This window comes from Antechinus flavipes, chromosome 1 (genome assembly GCF_016432865.1).
Source record: "Antechinus flavipes isolate AdamAnt ecotype Samford, QLD, Australia chromosome 1, AdamAnt_v2, whole genome shotgun sequence".
NCBI lineage: Eukaryota > Metazoa > Chordata > Mammalia > Dasyuromorphia > Dasyuridae > Antechinus > Antechinus flavipes.
In genome coordinates this window covers 74,486,441-74,507,321 of record NC_067398.1, presented here as the reverse complement: position 1 = coordinate 74,507,321, position 20,881 = coordinate 74,486,441, and the positions used below count along the sequence as shown (strand labels likewise).

Sequence of the window (20,881 nt, the reverse complement as noted above, 5' to 3'; positions counted from 1 at the left end):
GGCAAGCAGTCCTATACATGTTAAATAGGTTACAGTATATCCTAGATACAATATATGTGTGCAGAACTGAACAGTTCTCTTGTTGCACAGGGAGAATTGGATTCAGAAGGTATAAATAACCCGGGAAGAAAAACAAAAATGCAAGCAGTTTACATTCATTTCCCAATGTTCTTTCTTTGGGTGTAGCTGCTTCTGTCCATCCTTGATCAATTGAAACTGAAATCTCTTTATCGAAGAGATCCATTTCCATCAGAATACATCCTCATAAGTATCATTGTTGAGGTATATAATGATCTCCTGGTTCTGCTCATTTCACTTAGCATCAGTTCATGTAAGTCTCGCCAGTCCTCTCTGTATTCATCCTGCTGGTCATTCCTTACAGAACAATGATATTCCATAACGTTCATATACAAACAATTTACTCAACCATTCTCCAATTGATGGGCATCCATTCATTTTCCAACTTCTAGCCACTATAAACAAGGCTGCCACAAACATTTTGGCACATACAGGACCCTTCCCTTCTTTAGTATCTCTTTGGGGTATAAGCCCAGTAGAAACACTGCTAGATCAAAGGGTATGCACAGTATGATAACTTTTTGAGCATAGTTCCAAATTGCTCTCCAGAATGGCTGGATGTGTTCACAATTCCACCAACAATGTATCAGTGTCCCTGTTTTCCCACATCCCCTCCAACATTCCACATTACCTTTCCCTGTCATTCTAGCCAATCTGACAGGTGTGTAGTGGTATCTCAGAGTTGTCTTAATTTGCATTTCTCTGATTAATAATGATTTGGAGCATATTTTCATATGTCTATAAATGGTTTCAATTTCTTCATCTGAGAATTGTCTGTTCATATCCTTTGACCATTTATCAATTGGAGAATGGCTTGATTTCTTATAAATTAGAGTCAATACAATTAAATTTTTAAAGGGACCTACGATGGTTTCCCCATATGTTTTTGGAAATAGAATGAAGTGAAAAGTGAATGGAAAGTAATTTGAAATAAGACTTGAATTATGGCGAAAGTCATATTGTAGAGAGCTTTAAATGTAGTTCATGGATTCTTTATTTTATCATAGAGACATGGTAAACTACTTATGCTTTTTGAACACAAGAATGAGTAATTAAATGTGTTTTTTAAGAATATCAATTCATCAGCTCTGTGAAAGATGGATCAGAAATTGGAGAGATCAGTTTGAATGTCATAGTCCAGGCAAAAAGTAATAAGGGACTGGAATAGTATGGAGACTGTGAATGGAAAATAGGCTAGAGATTTGGGAGATGATTAGAATCTCAAATCAGGAAGACTTGACAACTGAAAAGATATGGGGATGGGCCACATATTTGTAAAAAAATATTAGAAAGGATAAAGTACAGAGTTAAAGAGCCTTATAAGACCTGTAGAAAATATTAAGAACAACAAAAAAGAGAAATTCTAAGAACAATTTTTAAATTATATTCAAAGAAGAAGACCAAAGAAAGGATAGCTCTTTTTTGCTTTGTGAAAAAGTTTCAACTCTTATATTCATTGTCTCTGTTAAAAATAGTGAGGTTTACTTGATAAAGGATAGAAAATTATAATTAAAAGAAAATAGAGACCCAAAATGGCCAAGGATATAGTAAATGTCATAGTATTTTGAATTACAACTGAAGGTAAGGAATTAACTTATAAATTCTATTGTTAGATATCTCTAAGTAACTGGGGAGAGAATCATGCAGAATATATAAACAAATATTTCAACTTTCTAAAACCAGAAGGAATACTCAAGAAATTACAGACCAATTGGTTTTGCAGAGAATTTAGCTCTAATAGAATTCTAGAATGTTACTAAACACTTTTAGAGTTCTTAGAAAGGAAAGCAATAGCAAATATGAACCATTCTAAGCACAACTTATGTCAAACTTATTTTTCTCTTGAAAACATTAATAACTTGGTTTATGAGGGAAATATCAAAGACTTTGTATATACAAATTTTAGCTTTTTGGTGAAGCCATATAGATCGATGTTATCCATATACATAATTAATGAGATGTTTGGTTCAAGTTGGTCTTTCATTTGGAAATTAGGCCTAGTTGTATTTCAAATAGATTAATAATGGATTTAACGCTAGAAAAATAATAGCTTAAGCTTTCTTCCTTAAAATGCCACAATTTGTATTAATTGCTCCTGATATATCATTGTATTAGTATTTTTTATATTAAAATACATTTTTCCATGTAGACATTAAATGTTCTATTGTTCTCACTTTATTTGGGTCTACTTTATATATTGCAATACATAGCTAAGTGATGACTATGGAATTATATCAAAGGCTTTCAGATAATTAATAGACAGTATAAATGTTCCAATGCTTTCTTTTTGTCATATTATTGTACTGGCACATAATGAAAAGTATTCATGTTTTCTATCCATTTAATTTCTTGTGCTTTTATGATTAATCCATTTAGTTGTCATCACAGTCTGTCCTATAGCATTTTTAGGGTGGATATTGCTGTTTCTGATGTAACTTGCTTTCTTATATTACTAGAATGAGAAGTACCAATTGCTCTATTCTCCTCTGTATCAAGCTAGTCATCATTAAAATTTCAAGTAGGGCCAGCCAGTAACTGTGTCACCTATGATATAGATGATGAGTAGTTTAGTTTTTGAGGATAGTGTGTTGCTGTTGTTATTGTTGTTGTTGTTACAGGCATTACAACATGATAGAAACTGCACTAGACTTAGAACTTGGAAGACCTGAATACGAATCCTGCTTATTCATTCCACTTATTAGCTATGTTATTCTCATTTCTGAACTTCAATTTCCATTTCTTTAAAATGAGAATAGTTGAATGAGAGAACCTCCACAGGAGGTTCTTCTACAGTTTACTATTTATAAAGTTATATTTTATTCAATCCTGAATCCTAAAATTTAGACATGGTCAATGTTATTTTATCCCTATTCTACATGTCAAACCCTTGCTTGCTTTCTAAGATTAAGTTATAGAGAACAATTCAGATCAGCATTGGTGGAGAGGAGAATTCCTTACATCTATGAAATCACAGTTTTAGTAAAAACAAACATGGAAATATAGATATAGAAGTCAAAAAGATCAAATAGGTTAACTGACTTACTACATAGTTTGTAAATGTCAAAATGGGTATTCAAACACAGAACTTCCTGATACCAGTCCAAAACTCATGCCTTACTCAGCTCCAAATGAAGTAGGAAAATAGGGGGAAGTGGTATTTGACATAAAAAAAAAAAAACACAAGAAAACTGATTGAAGTTAATTTCCAAACATTTTTAATAAGCAAAATTCACTAATTGTAGAAAACCAACTTTTCTTATTTTATGCAAATGTGAAGTCTTCTCTTTGAAGCTTTCATCCCATTTATTTGATTCTAGAGGGCTTTGGCTTCCATTTTACATCACCATAGTTAGTCCCTTCTTCTTTTTAAGGGACTCCTAAAGTATCATTTCCTGGTTTGCCATGGACTCTGAATCGATATAAGCATGTATATTTAGGGTGGCCCCAATTATTCAAAATTTTCAGTTTCACATATGGAAAGGATTCAAAAACTCCATTCTGAAAAAAAGGAAAGTATAAGTCCAAATTAATATTTTACAGATAAATTCATTTCAAATAATATGAATTTGTGAATTAAACATTCTTTTATGGCATAAATGTTTTTAATCATCATTTCATGGATGGAAACAATAAACTACAGAGAACTGAAGAGATGTTCCTTACCCTATGTACATTCCCACCCAGATCATATATGTCAAGCAGAAAAGGAATAGAATATAAAAAGTCAGATTCTTCCCTATAATTCTCCTTAATAGACTTTATACACACACATTCAAGTATATACATATGTTCAATTTTGCTTGAATTTTCTAAAAATTTCCTAACGATTACAAACATTCCTCTGATGTTTATTTTACTATCACATTTTAGAAACCTTATTTACAAGGTTTGATATGACTTCTGCATTTCTTTATGTACTTCCTATTGTTATAGTTTTTTTTTTTTAAAGAATTAAATCCAAACAAATCCCTTCCCAGGAAAGAAACATATTTTCATCTAATTATCTTTTCCCAGGTCTCTCATTACCTGGAGCTGAAATGTTTGAACAGTGGTCCCTTTTTTGTTATACATAAACTGACCTAGGAAGATTTCTTCTCCTTTACATTCATCTTTGAGTCCCTGAAAACATAAAAGACATGAACATTAGGCATTTATGTGAAAGATTGATTTCACTAAAATGATCAAACTTTTGTGTTCAAAGTAGCAAAAATTCTCTAAACATTTATTGGGAAGATAGTACAAAATTAGATGTATTAGATTCAAATTGAAAGCATTATAGTTTGTAAAGTACCATATACTAGAAATTGTGCTAAGTGGTATAAGGGATTCAAAATTAAATAAGACATACTTTTGACTTTAAGTAGTTTTCACTATAGCACAGAAGATAGATTTGTATCAAAATATAAAAATAAATATGATAATTGCCTAAGAGAAGTATAAGTAATATGAAATAACAAAGAAAGGAGAGAACACCTAACACTTATTCATAATTCCTGAGACAAATGAAAATTGTAAGGACAAAAAACAATAAGAACATCATTTCTGGCAGTAACAATGACAGTAACTAGTTTCACTAGGCAGACTATATTTTTCATATGAATATCTGAAAGCATTTTGCTTACAGGAAATAGCATATGACTTTAGATCTGTGTTAGTATCATGACATAAAAATATTTTATTTCTGACTTAAATCTCAGATTACTTAATCAATTTTATTACTTATTATGTTTTTTAAAATGTAAAACTTGTATTCCTACCCTAGGGCTCTAGGAATTACACAAATATATTTCCCTAGTGTATATGTAATCTCATGTCATCTGAAGGAAAATGACAGTGCATTTTATATACTTTTTTCATGCTTCTTTCTCTTCTCAGAACTTAAAGGTAAATATTAGTTTATAAAAGAAAAAAGTGGCAGAAAAGTGTTTTTATTATTCCAAAATTTAATATTTTGTACCTAATTCATTACACAAAAGAATGAGTATGTTATTTGAATTGATCATATTTGATAAGAAATACTTAATTATTACAAATTAAATCATTTTGCCATAATAAAGTAATGTATCACAAAACTTATAATACATATAATAAAGGCAAGCCTGACATAACACATTTCATAAAATGACAGAATTTTGGAGTTGGAAAAAACCTAAGCAGCTATTACAACCCATAAATGAAAAAGAATTCTTCACTATATAGCCAACAAGTATGTGGTCAGATTTCAACTTGAAGATTTCCCATAAGAAAACGAACTCCCAAGGCAGCCCATTCTACTTCTGGATAACTTGTTTCATAGTTTGTCCTAATAGCAAGTCTAAATTTACCTCTTTCGCAACTCATACATCACTCCTGAACTAAACAGAAAAAGTCAAATCCTTCTTCTAAATGACAGCCTTTCAAATACCTGAATACCATTACTTTATCACCCCCCCATTGTCTTTTCTCCAGATTAAAAATTTCCTTCAAGTGATTCACCAACTTGATGACCTTACTCTAGACATTCTCTGTCTAGAGGGTTCACTGTTACAACATATGCTTACTTATAATTTCCCATCTCTTTATTTTTACATATGTTATTTTATGTGTGAATGCTCTTTCTATCATTATCCCTCATAAACTCCTACCCATATTTCAGAGCTCAATTCAAATAAAAAACTGCTTTATCAAGCCTTCCATGACTTTCTCAATTACTAATAACTTTTTCCATTTTGGACTTCATGGACTACTTTGCTGCTCTCATACAGAGCTTTTAAAACTTTTTTCACTTATGACTCCTTTTTGCCCAAGAAAAGTTTTATGTGACCCCCAAGTACATAAAATAGGTATACAAACCAATAATTTATTGATAATAAATCATAATTTTTTGACCCCCACATTGTTACAAGATCCACTGTTTAAGAAACCAGGATCTATTATATACTTGTCTTATTTTTAATTATATGTGTGTTATATGCCCTGCTCCAGATAGTAAATGCCATTTAGGCAGTAACCTTCTGGTGTCTTAACTCAGGGCTTTGTGTACCATAATCAATAAATGTTTGTTAATTTGAATTTAACTGAACTGAGGACTCTTTTAAGTAATAAATTCTTCTGTTGTTAAAATATGATTTGAGAGAGGATTCTGGGAAGATGTCAGAGTAGGTCAGAGAATTCCAAATTCTCTAAATCTCCTCCACAAACAAGACAAAATAGCTTCTTAAGGTGAACACAGTGGTAAAAATAAACAAGAGTTGGGGCAGAAGAGTGGTGTTCCTGGGATAATTGTAGAAGATCCCAAGAAAGATATCACAACAGAGGTTTGGCCCCTGTGAAATATAAATATCTCCAGACTAGTTCGGCTGAAACAGCAAGTAGCGAGGCTTGGGGCTAGCTGCTTTGGGAGGTAATCTTTGCTCTAGCCACAGAAATTTTCTCCTCCCTCACAAACAGTGTGGGGAGTCAGGAGTCTGAAATGGGGAATTTTGAGGGAACCTTTGCTGATAAGGGATGCCAAGCTCAGCCACACACCAGGTGAGTGCAGATATAGTGGGGCAGGAATGCTGCTGGCTATAGACACTTACAGGATGGCTAAGTTTTTGATTTCAATTCCAGACCAGAGTGGAGAACTGAAGGAGGACCTGAAGGTCAGAGCAAGCTGCTATAATTTTTTTTTAAATGGTCAGGCAAAGGAGAAGGAATCTAATCATAGAAAGTTATTGTGGAAAAGAGGAGACCTCTGTTTGTCTACAGAGGAGGATACTGAAGCAAAAAAACAAACAACAAAACAAAAAAACCCTTACCTACCCCCAAAAGAAAGGTCAAATGGTCACCTGTCCAAAAAGAAGTAATGGAGGAACTCAAGAAAGACTTTAAAATATCAAATGAGAGAGATGGATAGAAAAAAAAAAATTATGAAAAGAAAGTCAAACCAACTAGAAAAGGAGATCCTGAATCTTAAGAACATGATTCCTTGTAAACTAGAACTGGGCAAAAGGAAGCTCTTTTTATAAGAGACCAAGAAATAATAAAACAAAATATAAAGAATGAAAAAATAGAAGAGAATGTGAGATATCTCATATGAAAAATGGCTGAAGGGCAGCTGGTAGATAGAGCACCAGCCCTTGAAATCAGGAGGACCTGAGTTCAAATCTGGTCTCAGACACTTAACACTTCCTAACTGTGTGACCCTGGGCAAGTCACTTAACCCCAATTGCCTCAGTGAAAAGAAAAATAAAAGAAAAACAGCTGAACTGGAGAACAAATCAAGCAGAACAAAAAAAACCAAAAATAATAGGATTACATGAAAAAAAAACAATCTTGATACAATACAAGAAATGATTAAAGAAAATTGTCTTGAAGTGTCAGAGAAAAAAGGGGAAGTAGAAACAGGAAAATTCCACCAATCTCCACCTGAAAGAGATTCTACAAAATCTACAGAACATCATAGCCAAATTCCAAAACCTCCAAATCAAGAAGAAAATATTATGAGCAACAAGAAAAAAGATAATTCAAACACTCCAGAGCAACAATTAGAATCACATGAGATCTAGTAGCAACTACATTAAAAGGCCACAGGCCTTGGAATGCTATATACCAAAGGGTAAATAACTAGCTTTGAAGCCAAAAATATCATACATAGAAAAATTAAGGATAATCCTGAATGGGAAAAAAGTATACTCAATGAATTACAAGACTTACAAGATTTTATTGCAAAAAATCCTGAACTTAATAGAAAATGCAATATACGAGATCCAAAAGAAAAATAAAGTAAACATGAAAGTCTAATTACAAGGGACTCAATGAGGAATGGAGCTGTTTACTAGGAAGGGCTTTACTGGCCACAGAGAAGAAATATTTATGTTTTATATGTGGAAATGTAAACTGTATGTTTAAGATTATTATTAGTAATTGGAAAGTTTAAAAGAAAGATTGGGCTAGAATTGAATATTCTATTATTCTAAAAAATCAAAACCAGGTAGAAAAAGATAAAAGAGTAATTATCTTATACAAATGAAGTGGGAGAAGAACCTAACATAGAAGAATTAGATGGAAGAGGAGTGCTGCTAATTCTGAAACAGAGTAGTTTATATACGGGAGTACATCAATAATGGGGCTTGCTTCAAGAGGATTATCTATATAAGGGCCATCATATCTATATAAGGGTGTAGAAGGTCCTCCAAATTCAGAAAGAAATAAGAAGGCAAGGAATGGGGGAGAGGATAAGGGATGAATTTTTAGAGGGAACCCTACTCACTCAGAGCAGGGTTAAAGAAAGAATGACACATTTGGAAGGGAATAAAAGTCTTCTAAATTTATTAAGAAATAAAGAGGGTGATGGAATAGGACACAAGGGATATACAGAAGGATGAGCAAATTAACAGGGAATGGGATAAAGAGGATTGGGGTGAGGATAAGAGAGGAAGATCCTTGAAGGGAGGATGGGTTAAGTAATAGGAGGACAAGATAGCAGGTAGCAATAAAGTAGAGAAGTGAGGAGAGACAGGAAATAAGAGATACAAGAGAACATTAGAAAAAAGATCAGAAGAATTTATTACATTTTTAAAAAGCAGGAGTAGTAATTATGACTTCAGATAAAAGTTAAAACTAAACTAGATTTAATCAAAAGAGAAAAATAAGGAAACTACACTATGTTAGCTATATTGATCAATATTGTTATAGATTTAAAACAACTAGACAATATAAGAATATTGCTATAGTGTAGAAAGTGATGAGGTGATGGAATTAGGAAAATATGGGAAGATTTGGGCTTTTGAAGGAAGATGGTATCTACCTTCAGACAAACAGTATAAACAAATATAGTACAGTTTTACATAGATTAATATATATATGAATATATATGTAATATATGTATGATTATAGATATCTATGTATATGTATGTACACAAATTTGTCTATATATGTGTTTGTGTATATATCACAATCTATAACTACATATAGAATTAAAAGTATACAGTAGAGAACAAAAGAAAATCTATAAGGCAGCAAAGATGGAAGACTCTAAACACAATGTATAAAATCTATTATATAGGGTCTCTTAAAATTGAAATTCATTGCTTTATATTTTGAATCCTCTACTGTGAACATGGCAATATTTTTTCTTTTCCCAAATTAAATCTAAAATAAATAAAAATATAAAGGGAAAATATGAAGTGATTTGTTAAAAGATTGGAAAACTCATTGTATCAGGAGATATTTGAATAAAGGAAGGTTTATGCATTACTAGTAGAAATGTGAATTGGTTCATTTGTCTTGAGAAACAATTTTATATTATACAAGAAAAAGTTATCAAATTGTTCATAACCTCTGACCCAAAAAGCCCTTTGCTGGGAGGGACATTACTAGCCATAGAGAAGACATTTATTTCCAAAAATATCTGTAGCAGCATTATTTATGACCTTGAAAACATAAAAGCAGAAGATATGCTCAATTATAGAATGGATTAATAATAAGGTATATGAATGTAATAGAAAATCATTACATAAAGGAATGATGAAAATACAGAATTCAAAAAACATAGGCAAACTTGGGTGAAGTGATGCCAAATGAAGAATGCAGACCAAAAAAACACTACAATACTATAAATAAGATCACATCATGAGGTGTGATACAATAGGCAATTCATACTGACAAATTAAAACATATAAGTTCACATCCCTCCTTTCTGTTGATAATAAACTATTTCTTTATAAACCGTACAAGTTTTTTTTTGTATTTGTTGGGAGCATACGTTGTATAATACCAAAATATACAAATATAAATTTTAAGATATTTGATTTACTAAATCAATTTGTATTCAATGTCTCAGGAACTGTGACAGTGATTTACTGAATAAATTAAAGTACCTCTACATAATCTAGTACTTACAGGTCCCATGCACATTTCATCATTGTTCATCTTTTTTTTTTAAGTACTTTGAACTTTACATGTAGAAAAGTACTTACATAAACAGAAAAGTCCTTGGGAGCACTGTGGGTATTTCCAGAGGGAGAAATCTTCTCTGAGATGTGCTCCATAGTAACTGCTGTTGGTATAATCTTTCTGACAAGTTTGATTGTAGTATGACCCTTAGAACCTGGAAATGCCCAGCATTTCCCAGGATGGACATCAGGCTAAAAAAAAATAAAGTTAATATACTTTCATCTCTTTCTAAAACATTAATTAATCAATAACTGTTAGGGGCGGCACCCAATATGAATACTATGAGATATACAAAAGAAATATAAGAAGAGATTCCTGTCATCAAGGAGTTTACATTCTAGTAAGGGAGATACAATTAATAAGAAATAAAAGATGTAATTAAATAATTAACTCTGTTCTAAATGTTGTAGGAGTTCAGAGAATAGAGAAATCTGAATGTAGTAGGAAAGGCTTTATGGAGGAAGTAGAACATAAAGTAGATCTTGCAAAGTGAGTAGTGAAGGGATTGAAGTGAAGTGATTCCATCATGGAAGTGGCAAATTCAGTCTTTATGAGGAAATATCACATCATGTTATCTCTAAGGAGGGCTAAAGCACTTCCCTCAGATAGATGGTTGTCCTTCAAGGGTAATATCTTGACCTGTGAATGAACTGGATTTAAAGAGGCAGAAATGGCAGTGTCAATCTCTCTCCTCCAGAGTCACAAATCAACATGACTGGCAATGGCTTGGGATGCAGTAGATGACCTTGGCCTTTCTAAATTAAAGTCTTTCCCAGGCCTCAGTTTGTCTGACAAATGTCCCTTCAATGACTAAGGCTAGGTGTGAATTGGGACAAAATTGATTAATTTACCATCAAATATATTGACTTGGGAGAATTGTTTTAATATCTAAGATACCAAATCCTTATTCCATTTGACTGCTTTAATTCTTAGCCCAGTTATATTAATTATGTTTGTGAGTGGGATAGCAAATAGACTGGAGAGGAATAGAACCTCCTGCCTTATTACAGTCAGGGTACAATTGAGATTATAGCATGTGAATTTATAGTGGAATATATAGTCAATGAAATTTTTTAATCTATTTAGGAGCACATAAACAGACATAAAGTGAGCAAATAAAGTGACGATGGGAGGAGCAATGTGGGGGTTTGGGGAGGCATGATCACACGGTAAGAGATTCAAGAATGAAGAATACTGTAAAGTGGAGTTTGTTCTTCAAGAATGAGTTAGGGAAAAAAGAACATAGCCAATGCAGTATGATAACCTAAGATAGAACTAAGATGTGAAAGGAAAGAAGTCAGTGAGGATGAAAAACTTTATGATTGATTGCAGACTGGTAAGATAAAAATATTCATATAATAAGTATAATATCAACTTCAATAGCCTCCTTCACAAACTATAAACAGAATTACTGTATCTTTAAGAGGTACAGGAACCTGGGATTAATCAGTCTAACTGTTATTTTATGAGGAACCTGTAAGGATAACTGGGAATTAAACTGTTTTTAAGTTGAGCTTGACTCAATATTGGGTTGTTGTTTTTTTAATGGAAAGAGAATTTAAGTGATATCCTGAGAGAACTAAATATTGAGACTGTTTCCAGAAATGAAAATAAGTTAGTGGCTGGGGAAGTTTAGAAAAGTGGTGCCTATAGAATGATCTGATCTGTAAGATCGTTTCAAGCTCTAAATCTTATGATCTCTTAACCTGAATAGGTAGGGGGATTATATCAGGCCTTCAGAAAAGGAGTGATTAGAGTATTTTCTCTTATTCAGCTTTAAGCACTGAAAATTCTATAATCAGGAAATTCAGGAAAATGAGGAATAACATATTTGATTTTGATTTTACCTGAAGAATAACATCAGGAGGCATTTCATAACTTAAGAATCCTATCCCATGCCAATATAATTTTGCTTTATTATTTTTGTAACTCTCAGAAGTTCCTGCTTCAACAATGGAGGCACCTGAAATTAGAAATCAAGAAGATAGAAACAGAAATAGATTAGTACAGTTCTAAAAATGATAGGAAAAATGCTAATAAAGAAATTATAATGTAATTTTTTTTCCTCAGAAAATTTCAAATTTTAATGGAAGGCTTCTCATCAGCTTTGGTGAAGGTATTATCTGTATACCCATGAAATCACAGCTCTTTTAAATAACTATATGAAAAAGTCTTAATCCCATCTAATTTAATTCTCTCTGTCCAGTTCTAAAGCTTGAAAAATGAGATAATTAAAATGTAATTATGCATATTAGTAACTGGTTGGCTTATGAAAAATTCCTGTTATAACTGCTAAAAAAGAGATAGTTCTAAATATGAAGATTCTCAAAATTTTGCAGTTGATGAAATAAATGGCAAGCTATCTTGAGATAAAGAAAAAATAAAAAGAAATACCACCACTAAAGAGAATTTCAAGAATAATTTTTATATCACTTTATTATGGTTGTATCTTTCATTTGAAAATAGGATAACAGTTTTAAAGATAGCTCACTGAGAAAAGGAAATTAAAGAAAAATAAGCAATTTTCTTAATATTTAGGTGAGGATCAGAGTAAGGCCTTAGAAAATCCTCTACTCAACTAAGTTTCAGGTTGTTAAACCTCATTTTATGTCTTTGCTTTCTCAAATTTAACAATCTTATCTTAGATTCTTAGAGATTTGCAGGTTTCCTTCTATAATATATAAATCCATCCATTCTTTTGTCAACTGAATGAAAATAGTGGTGCTATAAGCAATGTACCTTTTTCTGTTCTCAATTTCTCTTCAGTAAAGGGATCAGTTTTACTGGAGGGTACCTTAAACCATAGTTCATAAGTTTTTGCATAATATTGCCATATATATATGTGTGTGTGTGTGTGTGTGTGTGTGTGTGTGTGTGTGTATAATTAGCACTTAAAGTTGTTTTATGTTGAAAGTAATAATATAAAGTGATTTTATGAACTCCTTAAGGTTATTTATGGACTAAAGACCTATGGTGAATCTCAACTACTCAGTGATGATAGAATCACATTGACTAGTTATGATTAAGGAGAGATTATAGTCTTAAGCAAAACAATTAAGACTATTCAAAAATGTTTATATAGCTCTTTTTAAGGTAGTAAAGAATGGAAATCTGAGAGAGTCCCTATGAGTTGGGAAATGGATGAACAAAGCATGGTCTATAAATGTGATGGAATATTCTACTGAACTCTATCAGCTTAATAGCAGCATTATAAAGGAATTATAATGAAACGTGTTATCTTTCTCTTAAAGATGTAAAGAGCTCAGGACTCAGAATGAGTTTTGTTTTTTGTTTTGTTTTTTGGTCATAATCAATGTGGAAATTTGTTTTGACTGACTATACATATTTGTTTTACTTGCATTCCCAACTGCTGGTAATGGTAGAGAGTTTTAGGGGAGAGTGAGGAGGATCCTGACTGATTTTTAAAACAGAGATTTCCATTCTACCCAGTTCTTTCAAAGAGAAAAAAAAAATACTACACTTTCTGTCTTTTACCATGTAGTTCATATTCATTCTTATGTTCCTTCTTAAACTGCCAGGTAGAAAGTCATGGGTTTGTTTTTACTTAGCAAGAAGTACTGAAACACTATACACAGATATGGAAACATACAAGTTCGCATTGTCTTAAGTTTTATTTTAGTATATAACTTACCTGCAGATTTGAGGGCATAGTCAGCCATCTGGACTTGATCCTCCCTTAACTTTTTAAGGATATAATTCACCAAGGTCATTTCCTGTGAGGAAATGAATGAGTTACAATTAACATACAGGGATGTTTTTACTTTATCTCATTAAATTTTATCACCCTGATGGGGAGGGGTGGTTCAAAGCAATGTTTTGGATTTAAATGTTTATTAGATCAAACTCCTTATATAATTTTATTTTAAAAAGTTTAAGTGTTTTACTGTCTTCTAGATCTCTGTTTAGTATTAATTTTCTAGGACTGAGGATATTATTTTCTAATACCATTATTACTGAGAGAGGCATTATGATGCAATTGAAAGAGTATTGGACTTGGGAATCAGAAGACCAAGATTTGAGTACTGGCTCTACTCTTACTAAACTACATGATCATGGAGCAGGTGCTTCACCTCTTTGGGAATCAGTTTCCTAGCTGTAAAAACAAGTGTTTTACCTATCTTATGAGATTACAATGGAAATTCTGTAAATTTGTAATGTACTATATTCATATAAACTATCACCATCATATTATTAGTATTACTACTAACAGTCATTTATTAACATTAAGTAAGATTATCATGTAATAATATTGTTATTTTGATAATAACACTTTTTTTAAAAATAAATTTATATTTTCACCTTCATATTGTTATTACCTTGAATATTTTTAGTTAGCAAAATGAAAGGAGAATATCTCTGGCATTGTCTTTGTACTCATTAGGATAGAAGTTTTACAAATTGTTATTTCTATTTTTTTCAAAGAACTAACATTTTGAAAGAAAATGATAAATGTCAGAATGTGGGAAAACTAGGATGCTAATATATTATTGGTTAAGTTGAGAATCGATCCAACCATTCTGGAAAACAATATGGAACTATGCCTAAAGGACTATAAAATTGTGCATACCCTTTCATCCAGCAATACCACTTGCTAGAGGTCTATATCCCAAAGATATTAAAAAAGGAAAATAATCTATTTGTATAAAACAATTTATGGCAGCTTTTTTTTTTTGTGGTGGTCAAGAACTGGAAATTGAGGGGATACCTATCAATAGGGGAACTGCTGAAGAAGTTGTGGTATATGATTATAATAGAATATTATTGTGCTATAAAAATAACAAGCAGGATGATTTCAGAAAAACCTGGAAAAACTTACATGAACTGATAAAAAATGACCTGAGTAGAATGAGGAGAACACTGTTCATAGTTACAAGCAATAATTTATGATGAAAAACTATGAATGATTTAGCTATTCTCAGCAATACAATGATCTAATAAGACAACCTCAAGGACTCATGATGAAAAAATGCTAAAAAAATGCTCTCCAAAAAATTGATATCTGAATACAAATTAAAGCATAACCTTTTTCCATTTCTTTTTTTCTTTCCTTTCTTTCCTTCCTTCCTCCCTTTATTCTTCTTTCTTGATTGAATCTTCTTGCACAAAATAATTAAGATGAAAATGTTTTACATGATTTCTCATGTACAACATCAAAATGCTTAACATTCTCAGGAAGGGAGAGGAGAAAGAGGGAGAAATAGAATTTGGAATTCAAAACTTAAAAAAAAAAAAGCCAACAAATATTAAAAATTGTTTTACATGTAAATAGGATAAAATAAAATGTTATTAAAAAACTAATAGAAGGGATTTTGTGAGACACACAAGATTATGGTATCATGGATGGAAAAATCCCCAAAGGTAGACTGAAACACGTTGTCTTCGATCAAGGCAACAGCTTATTAATAGGGTTCCAAACCAATAATAAAAAAGTCAATTGTTTGCTTCAATGTAAGATAAAAAACCTGAAATGAAGACAATTCATTTTTTATAACAACAACAGCAACAAAATAAACAGAACAGGGTAGGTAATGTCATGTGGTTGAAGACAACATGATTGGTTACATAGTTGAGGCAAGGATAACAATATAATTGGCCTGAAGTTGGGAATCTAGCAACTATCCCTCCTTCCCTCCTGTTACTAAGTATTCACTGTTTGAGTACAACTTAAAAGTGCAAGTGGGCCAGACTGCTTTGGATAGCAAACAGACATCCTTGAAGGATAGCTTAAACCACTAAGATATACTTTTGGTGTCTACCTGCATCCCTCATAACAGATGTCATTAAATCAAGAATAGAGCAGTGACTAGCAGGAGAACTAGGTTCCTTACAGAGCAATTGAATTCCTGAGCTAAGTTTAGAAACTAAGAACCATTATTTAGGTGGTTACAGGACAAAAAATTTCAGAATAAAAAAAATATAAAATCAATGCTTGATTTTTTTCAATGGAGAAATCAGTGTACTGGGAATCAAGGATTTTAAATTATATGGCCACAATTAGCCATGTCACTTTGAAGAAACTTCTGGTCTCTGTTTCCTTAGAGAGGAACAAGGAACAAGAGAAACAAGAAAAATCCTTGTTCCTTTGTCTCTGTAGAATCAAGTGTATTGGACAAATTGCTTTCTAATAGCTTTTTCCAGCTCTGAATTTCCATGATTTCTGAGAAAACCTTAAATTTTTTACTAACAAGATGGGAGCTAGGAAGAGAAGGTAGTAGCTTCTTTCATTTTCATTTGGCTGTCATTATTTCATTGTTTGCATATGGCATGAAAATAAATCTAGACCTGATGAACCTATATAAGAATTTCCAGTTGTCTGAATGGTTAAATTACTGATTCATTCAACTCTGAAGGTTCCATAAGTACTAATCTAGAAGCCAAATAGTTAAATAGTTTATCATTAATCTTCCTTGCTCAGTGACCCATTCAGTATCTTAAAAAAAGAGAAAGATACACTATATTAAGTATATTTTAACATCTTTCTATGCTTTATTTGCCTATAGAACTGATTATTTTTTAGAATCTTATCAAGGAAGATCTCTGTATGATTCTTTCATTGTACCCTGAATAAATACTGAAATAAATGTAAAAGGCATCAAAACAACTTTCTTACTTTAGGTCGGGGTGATGCCTATATTTCTACCATTATGAAATTATTCATTTTTGTAAGTTGAGACATTAGCTTTCCATTGTTCATTATTGAAATACTGTCTTTGGGAGGGTATAATGAATTCACCTCTAGATAGTCATTGATGCTGTAGGAAATTAGTTTGCATTGTTAGCTAGAGTATAAATGAAATAAGCATGTAGAATTGCTGGGTGATTATACTCTGGGTGAAATGTGGAAAAAGAATGGGGAAAGGACAAGAAGAAAGGAAACTATGGGTTGTAGGTACCCAGAATGAAATTATTGGATATTTTGGAGAAGGAATGAGCTAAAGAAAAGTCTTGTCTAATTCAAAATTTTTCTCAGAGCTCCTATTGACAAATGTCTCTTTAGCTTAGAAAATGGAGCTAGTAAAAGACTGCTAGTTTTACATTGTTAGTTCTTTTATCTGTATTAAAAACAAAAAATTAGGGGGGGTGGAGCTAAGATGGCAGAGAGGACACATGCATCTTTCTGAGTTCTCCTTTACCCTAAAAATATTTTAATGAAATTCATTCTCTGAATGAATGCTTAACTATAGAACCCACGAATATTGGGAGTACAACACATTACCATCCAAAGATAATCTTGAAATTTGCCAGAAAAGGTTTATTTTTGCTTGCACATTGGGACTGAACAGGGCTAGGCCAGGTGCAGACTCAGACAAATAGGCAGAAAGAGCACAGAGAACAGCTCATGTTGAGTAGACCGGAGCGGGAAGAGGTATCATCTTTGCTGCCTGAAAACTTGTGGGGAGAATTTTACTACAGTATTGGCTACTCTGCCCCAGCAGCAAGCCATTAAATCAGCAGAGAAGCTGCAAACACATAGGGTAAAGACCATAATCCCCAAATGCTAGTCTCTCTCGGGACATGGCCACACCCACCCAACACCCAGAGTGACTCAGCATGATCCAAGCACAGCTGCAGTTGCTCTTCCCAGCACAGATACTGCCTTTCCATTGCTTCAGATTTTAGCACAACTGCTAATCCCAGTGCAGCCAGGGGGCGCTGTTCCATTGCCCCTTCACTACCACTTCCTGTTGTCTGTAGAGGCAGGTTGGAAATACCCCACTTCCCCCATAAGCAAACCAAAGCATTTTTTTGTTTTGTTTTGTTTTTTTCTTTTTTTAAATGAACAAAAAGGCAAAGTGGGCTCTAACTATAGATAGCTTCTATACTGATAGAGAGCAGATTTCAAACCCTGAGGAGACTAAAAACAGTGTGTCTCTAGATGAAAATCCCAAGGTAAATATAGTCCCACCACATAAGGCTCTGATAGAAGAAATTAAAGAGGATCTTAAAAGAGAGCTAGAAGAAAAATGGGGAAAGGAAAGGAAAGCTTTGCAAGAGGTCAGGATAAGGCTATATAATTCATTAAAAGATAGAGTAGAAAAAGAAAACAACTCCCTGAAAAACAGAATTTATGAATTGGAAAAGATAAACACTCCCAGGAAAACAGCATTTGTGACTTGGAAAAAGAAAATAATTCCTTAAAAAAAAATTAATGAAATGGAAAAAATCCATAGAACAAAACAACTTATTTAAAAACTCAATTGGACAATTACAAAAAGAAATAAAAAACTGAAGAAAATAATTCATTAAAAATCAGAATTGAACAAATGGAAATGAATGAATCAAGGAAACACCAAGACTCAGTCAAGCAAAATAAAAAAAAAAAAAAAGAAAAAAAAAAAAAAAGAAAAAAATGTTAAATACCTACTTGGGAAAACAACAGATCTGGAAAATAGATCTAGGGAAGATAATCTAAGGATTATTGGACTCCCTGAAAATCAGGATGAAAAAAGAGCCTAGAAACTATTTTTCAGGAAATCATCAACGAGAACTGCCCAGATGTCATAGAATCAGAAGGTAAAATAGCCATTGAAAGAATTCATCAATCACCTACTAAAAGAGATCCCAAAACTAAAACTCCAAGGAATATTGTGGCTAAATTCCAGAACTATCAGACCAAGGAAAAACTACTACAAGCAGCCAGGAAAAATTAATTAAAAACCGAGGAGCCATAATAAGGATCACTTGGGATCTAGCAGCATCCACATTCAAGTATAGAAGGGCCTGGAATCTGATATTCCAAAAGGCAAAGGAACTTGGAATGAAGCCAAAAATAACTTATGCAGCCAAATTCAGCATTTTCTTCCAGGGAAGAAGATGAACATTAAGTGAAATAGGTTAATTCCATTTATTTCTGATGAAAAAAAAACAGAGCTAAACAAAAAATTTGACCTCCAAATATAGGACTCGAGAGAAGCCTAAAAAGGTAAAAAGAATCTTGAGAACTGTTTTTCTGTCATGGGTATACATAAAGAGTACATATATAATTTGGAAATTATAATAAATATATTATGAATAATATATATTATATGTAATATTCTTCTCTAAAATGTATTTTTCTCCAGGAGCAGTTTTCTTGGGGGTTTTCTGGGGCCAGCCTTTCATTTCAGTTCAGTTTAATCACCCCAAATATATCCAGAAATTAAAGTCCAAATCCTTTATTGTCTCCTTCAAAGTCTTGTCCCTTTTCCTGGGGCCTGGTTAGCTTTCTTAGAGGCCTATCTCTCTCATTGGTTCTGAGAGCTCTTGCCGCTAGTCCTTTCCCTTTGCCAGCTTCTGCCTCTAGCTCTCTCCGAATCCAAAGGTTTGTGCTTCAGTCTCCAGTCAGCACAAAGGTGGAAGATGGAATGAATCTGTCTCCTCCTCCAAGAGCTTCTAATGGGCTTCTGTCTCTGGACCTAAGAGCTTCTTGCCTATATGCTATAGACTGAGTATATATCAATCGTTATATTACTAGGAAACCATTATTTGTTGTAGGATTAAATCAATGCTAAACTAGATATAATCACTGTCTCCTGAATTCCACTTACTTAGCACCTTGTAAAAATCTTAACAGCTCCCGCTTTCTTTTGATTTAGAACATAGGTGGTCAAGACCTCCCTGACTTCTCAAGGAGGTGAGAACCCCACAAAAGAGGTGATCACGCCTTCCCTGACTGCTCAAAAAAGGTGTGAAAACACCATAAAAAGAGGTGATCACGCCCTCCCTGATGTCTCAGAAAGGGAGATGAAAACACAAAAGGAAATGCGAAGTCAAATCAGATTAGCGGGTCTCTGAATGGACTCACTTTTAAACAGGTATACATAAATCCATCAATATAGGAGGTATTACACATAATCACATAAATTACATAAGCACATAGTAATACAGGCTAGTAGTAATGTAACAAATAACATGAATCAACATGCAAAATTATACATGTCCATAAATCCTAGAAATAGTCCAAAAGGAATCTATTGTCCATTAGTTCATGTGCCAGGAATCCAATAATTCCTGCAAGTTTTGAAGTCCTGCAATAGTTTCATCAACAATTTTTCATCTCAAGGAATACAATGATTCCTGCTAGTTTTCAAGTCCTGCAACAGTCTTATCTTGTATTAGGGAATCCAATGATTCCTGCAGATTTTGTTCTTAGGTCTTCTCCTTTGTTTCTTTTTTTTTTTTTTTCTTTTTTTCTTTTTCTGTCTCTTTCCAATGGACAAGGCAAATACAGCTCATTGGCACCCATCTGATTCCTTCTCCGTCTGTAGAAATACAAGCAAATCCTCTCTCCCAGGCACTTAACCTATCTAGTCCCTTCCATTTACCACTTTCTAAATCTCTCCTCATCATCTGGCAATTACATTTAAGCTGTTTGCACTGGACACTACACTGTTGGTTTAAAAAGCCTATATTCTCCCCAATAGTAATCCCTTTCTGCAATCTGATTGCTTTTCAGCTGATTGAGTACACCAGAACCCTGAACTTCTAAAGATGTAACCTTGGCTGCCATCATGCTTCACCTGTTTTTTGATTGATATCTTGGGGCTGGGCCCTGCCTCTCATTTCCCTGGGTTAAGCTACATTTTGAGACCCAGTGGAAGCCCTTGTGGCATTTTGGACATAGGGTTTTAGGTCTTCTCTCACCCTGTCTTCTCACTCTATAACTGTACTGAGCTCTCAGATGTCCTATTTTTCCATACTGAAAACATCAATGAGTTTCTCTGGAAGTTCCTAGCCAAGAGGGAACCCTGTCTTTCCATGTTCATCATAGTCTGGGTATAAAGTATTTGTGTCCACTGTGGCACAGCATCTTATGATCTCCGCTAAAGGAGCATCTTTGTTTAGTCCCCATATACTTCTTCTGCAAACCTTATTGGCATTTTCC

General features: G+C 33.1%; 1 protein-coding gene across 1 annotated transcript in view; it reads right to left on the bottom strand.

The window, feature by feature from the left end:
- Positions 1-3,270: 3,270 nt before the first annotated feature.
- The window catches only part of SUN3 (Sad1 and UNC84 domain containing 3), a 53,246-nt gene continuing 35,635 nt past the window's right edge, over positions 3,271-20,881 (bottom strand). Inside the window, exons 7-11 of the mRNA XM_051984476.1 lie at positions 13,649-13,730; positions 11,844-11,959; positions 10,020-10,187; positions 4,105-4,197; positions 3,271-3,576 (exon numbers count right to left, since the gene is read on the bottom strand). Of these exons, the coding sequence (XP_051840436.1) occupies positions 3,445-3,576; positions 4,105-4,197; positions 10,020-10,187; positions 11,844-11,959; positions 13,649-13,730 (591 nt within the window). The 3' untranslated portion in view covers positions 3,271-3,444. The remainder of the gene's footprint in view (positions 3,577-4,104; positions 4,198-10,019; positions 10,188-11,843; positions 11,960-13,648; positions 13,731-20,881) is intronic.